General features: G+C 37.3%; 1 protein-coding gene across 2 annotated transcripts in view; it reads left to right on the top strand.

Moving 5' to 3' along the window:
* Positions 1–10,277, top strand: part of Gpc6 (glypican 6) — a 985,788-nt gene extending 975,511 nt beyond the window's left edge. For both annotated transcript variants that reach the window (XM_070002744.1, XM_070002743.1), the window contains 2 exons: positions 881–1,056; positions 5,481–10,277. In XM_070002744.1, coding sequence (XP_069858845.1) covers positions 881–1,056; positions 5,481–5,683 — 379 coding nt within the window. In that variant the 3' untranslated portion in view covers positions 5,684–10,277. The remainder of the gene's footprint in view (positions 1–880; positions 1,057–5,480) is intronic.
* The last annotated feature ends 1,910 nt before the right edge of the window (positions 10,278–12,187 follow it).

The raw sequence follows: 12,187 nt of genomic DNA, 5'->3' as shown, positions 1-12,187 counted from the left end.
TTCATACTATCAGGAGGCTTAGATCCAGAGGACTGCAATTGGAAGCCCTCCTGGGCAGAAATGTCCGTAAGACTCTGTCTCCAAAAAGCAGAACTGGAGGTGTGTAGAATGCCAGCTGATCAAACAAACCAAGTATCAGAACCTGAGTTCAAACCCAGATTACAATGCCACATGCATTCACACACACACACACACACACACACACACACACACACACACACACACACACAAACACATACATATACATATACATATATATGAGTACGTATGAGTGTATATATATAAAAACATAACATCAGCTGTTATAAGATAAATAATCTTATTGACATATCAAACATGCTAAAATGATTTCTTCTATATCTACCAAGGTTATTTGGGTTACAATTCTCCTTCTGTTGGAAAGAGCCTCCTATGAGAACACTCTCAGATCATATATCATTTGTAGGTCCAGTTCTTATTACCAAAATTGACAGAATTGAAGATGCTATCAGGTATTCATTTGGAGCTGAGCACCTTTTTGAATGGAGGAATTTTTGACAGTAATGTTTTAAATTTTTCATTATCTTTAAGTAGTTGTACAAAGGAGGTGCCGTATAACAAAGCAGTTCATGAACACCATGCATCTTGGTCAGTGTCACCTCTTTCAACCTTCTCACCCCTACCCCTGCCTCTTGAATGAAGGGTTTTCAGAAATAATTGTTCCACCTCCCCCAAGTGAGCATTTAATTGTAGGCAAGTCAACCTGAGAATTTGACGCTACTTATAAACAAACTTGGATTTTGATTGCTCTTCACCAAGTTCCTGTTCAAGCTCCCACAGCAGCATCTGTTTGTGAGGTTCCTGCTGCATCACCCTGACCTCTTTCTGCCTCTATTTGCAGATACTTGCCTGAGATCATGAATGATGGGCTGACCAACCAGATCAACAATCCCGAGGTGGACGTGGACATCACACGGCCTGACACATTCATCAGACAGCAGATCATGGCTCTCCGTGTGATGACCAACAAATTGAAGAATGCCTACAATGGCAATGACGTCAACTTCCAGGACACAAGTAAGCAAATCTCTACCAGACAGTAACTTCCACAGTGAGAAATGGTTCTGGAAGAGTGTGCTAGAATTTCTCTCCCAGTGAAGAATGAGAACCTGTCACCAAAAGTATAAGGGCTGGGAATGTTGTTTAGTGATTCAGGGTTTGCCTACCATGCAAGTCCCCTGATTTGATCATCAGCATTGGAAGAGAGAGAGGTTTTGAGTTTGCCTCTTTTCCCAGGTCAAGAGACCTCAGTGCTTTTCCACTTAGGTTTTTCTTTCTTTCTTTTTTCATTGCGATGTGACTCCATTGTAAGTGAATTATGCATTAGAAAAGAACGAGAAGCATCTTTGCCCAGAGCTTGTTGGTAGGCTCCTTTGACGTAATGTGTGAAGGCACTAAGAGGGTGTCTGCTGTGTAGTGAGTAGGTCCAACTGCATTATTTTTTTCCAGTTGTGCACATCCCAAACCATATACATTTGTATATGAAGAATCGAGAGAAAGAGTAAAATGCTGGTGCCATATTATATGTGAATGCATTGGAAGTGATTTGAAAGACCAGCAAATGAACAGTAACAACTACCAAAATACCAAAGAAAACCCTAACTACCTTTCTGTTTTGTATAAGTGATCTCTAGATGCATAGCTGTACAATGGCAAGTGGTTTGGGGTTTGGGTTTAGGTTTTGGTTGCTCTGAGATGTTGGCTTTCTCTTAAATGTGTATCCTAAGAAAACTCTTAGAAAAAGAAGTCTTGAACTTAAAGATGTAAAAGTCACCAGTAATTCTTTAATTTGGTCCCTGAAGCAGAAGATGATGCCTGTGTGCTTGAATTAGTGAGAGAGAAACAAGTTACAGATGGAAGACATTAAAGTCATTTTCAGTCTTTGCCACCATCCTACCAAAATGTCCCTGCAGAGCAAACTCAGTACTTTCTTTCACTTTCAGGAGTCCAATATTAATTTCCTAAACACAGGCTTCTTGCCAACCCAATGAACTTCATTGTTGTCGAATCTCCTAAGAGTCAGTCCATTTGCTTTCATTCTCAATGTTTCCCTTTCTCTTCAGAAATGAATGTTCTCCCAGATTTTCACTTTTGTTCGTTCTCATTTCCTTATCACTGTGTCATTTCCTCATTTTTATTCATTCTGTCTTCTTATGTAATAAAATGCTTTCTTACCTGGTGAATAACTAGTGAAATATATAAGACAAGCCATGTAATAATTAGTTGATGTTGGTCTTAATGCTTCTCTATCCTCTCTGACCTAAAGAGGCTACGTACATGTTAACTCATAAAAGCTCAAGGAACACCCAGAAGGAAGAGCTCTTCCTCCAATTCTCCATAAAAGAAAGCAGAAATTGCCAAGAGCTAAAAGCATCCTTTGATTCTAACCCAAGTGCCTAACTTGGCTGGCTATTTTAGAGTAGTGCCTGTCATATAAATTATTATGACACCTCACAGCTTCATTACCCTTATTACCTGTGACATATTTTTTGAGTTTTCCATTCCACCCACCTTGCATTTCTGATTCCTTTTCAGGAAGAGACGAGGACATTATTTTTACCACCTAAAACCTCTTGTCCTTATTTGCTTCCCACAATTTTAATACTCCAAGTCACTTTAATAATATCTTTGTAAAGGTTATATTACTTCTTGTTCATGATACTAGTGTTCAGAACAATTCCCTTAGCAATTCTGATAGCTTGGAATTTAATTAATGGGCATTTTTCCTCTTGTAAAGGCCACTAAAGATAAAGCAGAGAAAATGTTAAGAACTTGTATAGTGTATTCAAATGATCTTATCTGGTATTTAGATGTCCCATTTGGACATCTGAGTGTGTCTTTTTCATTCAAAGGGCTTTAAAAGATTCTCTCCCCTTCTGTGGCTTTACTTACATAGCATCAGCAGCCAAGATGGCAGCAAGTCCTTAAAAGTAGCTCCAAGCATATGAGCGCTGGGGTAGTTTAAGGCTATGGATGCAGTCTTGAACATGGGTGGCAAGAGCAAGTGTTAGTATAAAGCTTTCAATTTCCTGAGCCCTTACAGAAACATTTTCTCACTTATTTCCCACAACATAGATGTTGTTACTTTCCTTTTCACAGGTGAGAAAACAGAGCCTCAGGGGAGGTCAAGTAGTTTATTTAAATTAATTATAGCCGATAAAAATTTGCTGTTGTAATCCTATTTCTTCCATCAGTGAACGATGCGATATCCTCATGCTGTTTGTTTATTTTTTGTCAGTCATGGGGCTTGAACTCAGGGCTTGGGTGCTGTCCCTGAGCTTTCTTGTACAAAGCTAGTGCCTTTACCACTTTGAGCTGCAGAGAGCTGCTTCTGGTTTTCTGGTGGTTAATTGGAGATAAGAGTCTCATGGCCTTTCCTTCCCATGATAGCTTTGAACTGAGTTCCTCAATCTTAGCCTCCTGAGTAAGATTACAGGTGTGAGCTTCCTTATGCATTTTATGGAGTTGTCTTCATACACATTTTGTAAGGCAAATGCTATCATCCATATTTGTTTAGATACTGAAACTGACAGAAGTTGAGTCAAGTGTTCTAAGCACATTTATTTATTCAACAAATATTGATTGAGTCCCTGTTATATGTTGCATAATATCAATGACCATGGAAATTCAGTAGTAAACTATAACTATATATATATAGTTCACTATTTAGTATATATATATATATATATATATATACTATTTGAATATAGTATAGTATATCAATATATATTCACATAATATATGTTACATATAATATATAGTATATATAATATGTAACATACATACATATATGTGTAATAAACAGTATATGTATATATCAAATATATATATGTATCAAAAAATTACATATATGTATATATATCAAACATTTACATTTTCATGGAAAGGAAAAAGTAAGTAAAAAAAGCAAATAAATGATAAATCTCATCAAGTCATTAAGTACTTTCATGGAGCTAGCACCATACTGGTGCTAGAACCATCTATGGATACAAGAATCCAAATATGCTCATGCCCTTCCATAACATGAACCTGTATTCACATATATCCTGCTCACATCCTCCATTACAAGATCTAATGCAATCCTCACTTACAAGATCTAATGCAATGGCAGTGTTTCTGTACTGTTTAGGGTATAGCAACAAGAAAATACATGTCTTCTACATTTAATACACACACAACTCTCATAGAACTAACTACATAGTGCTGGAAAGAGCCTGAGGTCCCAATCATGTGTGTTCACCTCCATGTGAAGCCAATTAAAAGTTGGGGTTTTGGAACTATGTGGATCTGCAGTTGGTTGGATTTACAGACATAGCTTTCTCAGATGGAGAAGGCTGAGTATAACAGAGGGAGCCTGAACTGGGTCAGATCTGAGAAACAGGGTTTATGAAACCATAAGTTTGTATCCAACAAGCACTAGGATACAGGAATAGAGTGAACCAAGAAGCACATTGGGCAGAGAGAGCAGACACTACTCCAAGACAGCATCCTAGGTGAGCCCCAAGACATTGGTTTCAATCAGGGACTACAAGTGTTTTTTGTAAGGAGTTAGATACTAACTTTGTTAGGATTGCAGGGCCATAGGGTATCTGGCACAACTAGTCCACTCTATTCTAGTAACATGAACACAGATATAGATAAATAGGCACGTAAACAAGTATGACTCTGTTCCAATCAAACTTAAATCTTGAATTTTACATATATGCTTCTTATAGTCACAAAATATTGTTCTCCATTTCATTTTTTAATTCTTATAAAAAAGATATTTAAAAAACTCCTACTTTGTAGGACATACAAAAACAAGAGAATGGCACTAGCTTGTCAACTCATTTTAAGGGGAGATATTCCTTGAAAAAGAATCTATTCTTGTTCTTAGGAGAAGAACACAGATTGGGAAAAGAGGCTGGAGTAAGTATACATCTTACCTTCAACAAGTCTTTGTTTATATTCCACTTTCAATGCTTGCTTTCCTTTTCTATATCTTAGAATATCTTTTGTAAATGTTCATTTTATCTGTAAGTGGTTATACAAAGGAGTTGTATTCAACAAAGTAGTGAATCTTGATCAGTGGTACCTCTTCCATCATTCTCCCTCCTCCCTCTCATTAAAGTCCTTTTCAAAGCGTGATGTCTGCGAACAACTACAGCTGAGGTAGGAAAAGAGCAAAGCGTGAAATATATGAACACAATTTTCATGTTGACCACTGGAAGAACTCATCTCTTGAATGCCAATTTGGTAGGGATAGATTACTTGTAGAACGCTGGCAAGCAATGCCTATTTTGTTTCAATCCTATTTCCATATGGACCACCAGCCCATCATAAACCTACTTTGAAGAACAAACCTACCTGGGCAGGTGGACACACTATGGAAGGAAAGTTCCCAGACCTTTGTTTCTTCCTAGCGTGAGCTATAACTTTCTTTTTCGATCTTCCCACACCAGGTGATGAGTCCAGCGGCTCAGGCAGTGGCAGTGGATGTATGGATGACGTGTGTCCCACGGAATTTGAATTTGTCACCACAGAGGCCCCAGCTGCTGACCCCGACAGGAGGGAAGAAGATTCTTCAGCAGCCCGGCTGAGCCATTCCCTCCTCTCCTTGTCTGTGGCCTGTGTGGTCCTAGCACTGCAGAGACTGTGCAGATAATCCTGGGTTTTGGTCAGATGAAACTGCATTTTAGCTATTTGAGTGGCCAATTCCCTTCTTTTCTTACACTCTTGGGCAATGGACCATGCCACAAAAACTTACCCTTTTTTTATGAGAAGAGAGCAGCATTGTAATCTGCCTCCTTTTTTTGTTTTCCCAAAGAGTACCGGGTGCCAGATGAACTGCCTCCTCTTTCCTTCAGTTATCTGTGAGGACCTTGTTTATTGCAGAGAAAATTCTTACTCAAATCTTTCATACCAGGAGATTTTTCTTACCTTCATTTGCTTTTATGCTGCAGAAGTAAAAGAATCTCACGTTGTGAGTTTTTTTCCCCCCTTAAAAAAAAAAGGTAGGAAGAAAAAAGAATTTTCCTTTTAAAATCAGGCTAAACCCCAAGACAACTGCATTTTCAACAAAGAAGCAACAAGAGAGGAAAATAAAGGAACTTTCATGTTATAGGTTCAACATTAACATCCAACTCCCAGGGAAGCTTTTCCGTGACAAACCAAGATGACACAGATATTTATGGGAAGAAAGCTTGAATTTTTTTAAAAGTTGTAGCAAAGTACAGTGTTGTCTTGGAGGCATTGTCTTGCACTCTGACCTACACAATACCAAATTGATTTGGAGGTACTGATATTAAATTTAGAATTCCGTCTTTACTGCAAGAGTAAACCTTACTGCAACTCAGCACCTCTCTCTCTCTCTCTCAATCTCTCAATCTCTCTCTCTCTCTCTCTCTCTCTCTCTCTCTCTCTCTCTCTCTCTCTCTCTCTCTCTCTGTTTCTCTATCTCTCTCACCTGCCTAATTTCAAGTTCATTAATGGCACCACTTTTTTAAATTTCCTTCATGTCTGTCCACTGTATCCAATTGGCACAGATTTTTCTTCAGTTATTCATAGACACCCCTACTGAATCATGTTTCTCCCAAGTCTATTGAAAATCTCCTTCAATGATACAATCATTGCTTTTGCTGTAAGTTGATCATGGATTAAGTGGGGGTTTTTTTGCCCTGTGTTCATGACTCTTGCCATGTCAAGTTATTTTCTTGAATTGACAAGTAGATCTACACATCCGTTTTCATTTTTAATTACTTGTTTTGTGTCAATTGGTTTCTACATCACAAGGGCATTCTCTGACAAAATAATTCACAACAGACAAAAAAAAAAGTTAAAGAAAAAAACCCTATATATATATATAGTATTGACATGGAGATTTCTTTCACTTTTTTAGTCTTAGTATGATCATCTATTTTTATATCTATAAATATATATATAAATCACAGATTTTAACTTCTTAATTCTAAGCTCAGGGTTGACACACCTTTGTAACAAAAATGTTTTGTCAACCAGCTCTTCTTGTTTTGTGCTGCTCAGTGAAGGAATTCCTCAATGACCTATGAGCACCAAGACTCAAGACAGAGACCTTTTTTATGTATCTAACTGTCCCATCTACTAAAAGTTTGCCAGGGCACACCTTTTTCTCAAGAGCATGCTTCGTTCCTGGTGCTCCAGCCTGTAATGAGCTCATGGGACGAGCCCCAGGTGTTCAGGCCTAGTGAAGAAAAACTGTATGTGTAAAGAATGTTAGTCTCACACACACACACACACACACACACACACACACACACACACACACACACACACACACACACACACACACACACACACACACACAGAGAAAACATTGCTTTCAAGTACACCTTTGGTCTGAATTACTGCTTGGCACTTAGACAAATGGCCTAAACGTGAGTCTATTCAAGAACCACAGATTAAGCTATCTGCCAAGCCAGGCCTAACTCTTTCCCCCCTGGGCAGAAAGAAACAAAATATACTATATGGAGCTTTATGAATATAGTTAGTTGGCTGTCCAGGTGTTTCTTGGTTTTACTGATGCATTTGGACTAGGGAAAGGGAATGTGTGAGAGACTACTATAGTAGGCCACTCACATTTTTAACTAACTCATCCTCAGTATTGACACATACGTGATACCTTTCGATATCTGTTCTCATCAAAAAGTAAAATTAGTTATGGATTTAAGTCATTCCATTTTAGTAGTACGCACGCAATAGTATTAAGTATATCTGAGCATCTTGACAGAACAGAAAGTATTTACACGCATCTATTGCCACGTTATGCCTAATGAAATTTGAAATGTAGGATTCTGCAAGACTTTGTGGCATCTTTCATTTAAGTTGTCATAAAGTTAACTATCTAGTTCAGTATTCCACACTTCTAGAAAACCACCCAACAGTTCACCACCAACCTTTGACTTCCTATTGCCAATGACACAGAACATCTCTTTCTGAAGGATCATTTGTGTTGCTCATTTCATCGTATGTTTAGAAACCAAGTTTTTTTTTTCCTTCAATAATTAAGGTGCAATACAAATTAAATCCACTGGGGTTTTTTCATAATATTTGAGTAATAACTTGTTTTATGGCTTTAAACTCCAAGTCTTTCTTTTTAAAACTATATTTCTGCATTCTCTTCCATGAAATGGATCAGGATGTCATGTTTTACTCTGTGCTTTGTACCCCCAAATGGTTTTGTGCATGTGTATGAAAACACATTATCTTAATGAATGTGAACCCATGTTCTGTACTCACTAATCACACAGATAATATATAAATGCCTGCTTCATGTGTTTTAACACCGTCATTATAAATATTACTCCTGTTGAAGAGACATATGAACTGGGCAGCGAGCTGAAAGGATTATCCATTAATGATGCCACAATATTAGCCACCTTGCATGGATAGGGTCCAAATAATACTCAATTGCTATTCCTGGTCTTTATCATCTTCCTATTATTCTGTATGATTTTCAGACTAATTTAACATGAGAGCTTATTTTTTTTCCTATCACTGCGATTTCATTGACTCTGCTTACCCCTTTTTCAACATGTATCTTGGGATCCTCCTCCAAATTTAATTCTTTCATTTTTGGCATAGTGACAGGGGGCACAGTGACACTCCATTGATGTCATGGCCTCCCCACATTTATTGTGATGTCCCCTAAATTCTGTAATCACATCATGACTTACGAGTAGAGAGGAATGGGCTCACTGAATTCAGATACTAGAAGTGGGTGGATGAGACTCACAGCTACAAACACTTAGCTTATTGAAGTGCCTCTATTTACATGTTCTTTAGTTATAATATGTATTTTTCTAACAGAAATACATGTCTGTAATTGATGTATCTTATACTTTGTGTAGTTTACAACAAAACCTAATCTGAGGCTAAGGTCTTTAGCAGAGAAGAAGGAATTGAAAAGTTGTGGGTAAGAGCTCTGTTTGTGGTTCTGTTCTCCCAGAGAGCCATGAGACAGATTTCTGTCTTTAAAGGAAGGCCACGTGGGCACTTTGATTATAGCCACCTGAGAACATTTGTTCGGGAAACCTGACTCCCTTACAGAAACTTTCCCAAGCAGGAGAAATAATATGTATCACCTACTTCAAATGTAATGGCAAGAAATGTACAATTTTGACTAGACTGAAAAACACTATTTAAAAATAGTGACAAGCAGTAACAATTAAAAAAAACAACATTCTGGAAAATCAAACACATTGAAAATATTATTGGATACAGAATCCTGAGATTTAATTTATATCCCCTGCTACAGACATTAGCCTGCTGTAATTCTTTTGCCATTACACACATGCTTTGGCTACAGACTGAACACAACTAAAATCACCAAGGAGGAATGAAACAGCAAATTCTTGAGTTGTGATTCTTTTATTACTTCTCTTTGCAAGGCTAAGAGGTGGCTTCCTTCAAGGTAAAAGGGTCAACAAGTGCAGTTTTTGACTTATCCAAAATTTGCAGAAATTAAGATTCATTTTCATTGATGTATAGTCACTAACATCTTACTTTTTTTTGGTGTGTGTATGTGCCAGTGCTGGGGCTTGAAATCAGAACCTCAGGCTCTTGCTTAGCTCTTTCCCTCAAGACTGAAACTCTACCACGTGAGCCACACCTCCACTTCTGTCTTTTTGCTGGTTAGTTGGAGATAAGAATGTCTCAGATTTGTCTGCTCAGGCTGCCTTCAAACCAAGATCCTCAGATATCAGCCACCTAAGTAAACTAGGATTACAGGCATGAGCCACCGGTGCCCAACTTAATGTCTTTTAATTTTTAAAAAGTTGAGCTTTGCTAAACAAAAAGATAGTGAAGGAAATTATAACATACGTTTGCATTACATTCCTCCTTGGTGCAAATATTAGCCAGTGTTGAGTTTTAGGCCAAGTACAACAACTCGAGTATTGATTTGTACGCATTCTGGAGACTTGGTTTGCAGCACAGACTCAGCTTAGCATGGGAACATTTGTGACTTTCTTCAAGGCTGAGAAGAGACTAGATTCTAACACTGCCTTGTAATGAAGTACTTCCAAGAAAAACACCTACGGATGGCATCGTGGTGAGGTCTCTGTGTGCATATACGTCATCTATATGCAGGATAAATGTGTGCACCAATCAAACTGAAAACTTCATGTGACTGTCAAACAACTATTATTTGGGTTAAGATTTTTTCATTTCTGATTTGGATAGAAAAATTGCTATTAATCTTGTATTAAAATAGTTTTTAAAAATCAACCCATGCACTCTCTGCATTTTCTTCATTGTTACCATGATTGATGGTGCAGAACTTTGTGGATCATCTTTTATTTGAGATTTTCTTTAGAAATTTCAATAATTAAAAAAAAACACTCAGATTAAACCAATGACTCTCATCAAAGTACACACAGAATTGAGAAATAAGGTCTTCCAGAACACAAACACTGGTCTTCCCACATGTAAATAAAAAGCAGTAGTCCTCTCTTCTTTCATCTTAGTTTCCTGAAGTGAAAAACTAAATGGCTTAGATCTGATATCAAGAGAATATAAATGAGACCAGAAACATAAGATTATAGGTCAGTGGACTAACAATTTCCAAGTTAAGTAAATTGCATCAATTTTTATATTTCTAAACTGTTTTCATGCCCATGGGAATGCTAAATACTGCGTAACCCAGTAAATGTTCATTTAACAAATACGTATTGAACTCCTCCTCTTGCTAGCCCTGTATGCTGTACTGAGTATGCATTGCCAGAATCCACCAGTGGAAAATAATTGATTTCTTAATGCTCTTAGCCATGATTATTATAAATACATCAATAATTTCAAAATGACCTTTTAAGTGAGATAATCCATATAGAAAATTTGAGAATATATCATTTAGCTGTAACACTATAACTCACAATACTATCTTAATTTTCATTGAACAAACTGATTTTTACAAGACAATTTTCAGATAAATCCATTGACAAATGGGATGGAATAATTAGATATATGTAGATATATACATATATGTGTATATGTTTATATATATTATACAATCTATACATATCAACATCACATTGATCATAGAAAAAATACCATCTCATAAAATAGCAGCAGTTAGAGGTAAAAACTTGCTTTTCATCTTGTAAGAGCCAAATGTTGAGTCAAAAGTTCAAGTCTTTTTTCAAACAAGCATCTGCAATTGATGTGGCACAATACATTTCCATTCCACAGACACATTTATTTGCTGGTTATGAACGTGGGGCTGAACATATTTTCTTGGCTCATAAATGGGACCCTGCAAAGCCAGGAGGAGTTAGATGCCTGTCTTCGTAGCCCTGCCCAGGGGGCTCTTGCTCATGTTCACCTTGAAGCAGAAAGCCAAACAAAAGAAGGGAAATTTTACCCATAGAGTTCTCAAGTTTGGGGAGAAAAACAAACTAGACAAACTGAATTGAAAAACACTATTTCCCTTTTATAAAGTTATTTCTTTTAAAACTTGAAAACAAAAAAAATTGACAGGCAATTATCTATAGTCTTCCCAAAAAAATATGGAATGAGCCATTATCACGTGCCAGACACAGTTGTAGGTACAAGAGCAAGATACCAGATTCCTGCTCCTGGACAGTTTACATCCTGGTTGGGGGTGAGAGAGAACAGCCAGTGCCTTAGGTAATAAATGAACAAGACGATCCATTAAGTGGAAGGTGCCTTGGAGGAAATAAAACAGGAAAAGGAGCAGAATTAGGGAGGAGATTTTTGTTCCAGGAGAACCTCTTTGGATGACATTTGAGCTCCAAATTCATGTCCAGGAAAGAGACAGCCATGAACAGATCTGCAGACAGCACAACTAGAAATGTGTACATATATATAATTATATATACATATACACATTTATCCACTCCGAGAGTGGTTGTGTGGTAGGAGATAGTTGTTTAGAGGAAGCCATGTTATGCTTAGGGGCCAAAAGGTTTTAACACATTAGGCCAGAGGCCTAATGATACATATTTGGCCCTATATTGCAGCCCTCTGGTACTTAGTAACATTTTAAAGAATGTTATAAAATGAAATGCATCCAGAGCAATGAAACCATGACATATACCATCGTTTTCATAGGATTTCTGAGACTGAAATAATAATGCCCATTTTACACTAAATAAAATGAGATTTGGTGAGCATA

Source organism: Dipodomys merriami, unplaced genomic scaffold (genome assembly GCF_024711535.1).
Source record: "Dipodomys merriami isolate MVZ:Mamm:240054 unplaced genomic scaffold, mDipMer1.0.p SCAF_6, whole genome shotgun sequence".
NCBI lineage: Eukaryota > Metazoa > Chordata > Mammalia > Rodentia > Heteromyidae > Dipodomys > Dipodomys merriami.
This window is presented reverse-complemented; position numbering and strand designations above follow the sequence as displayed.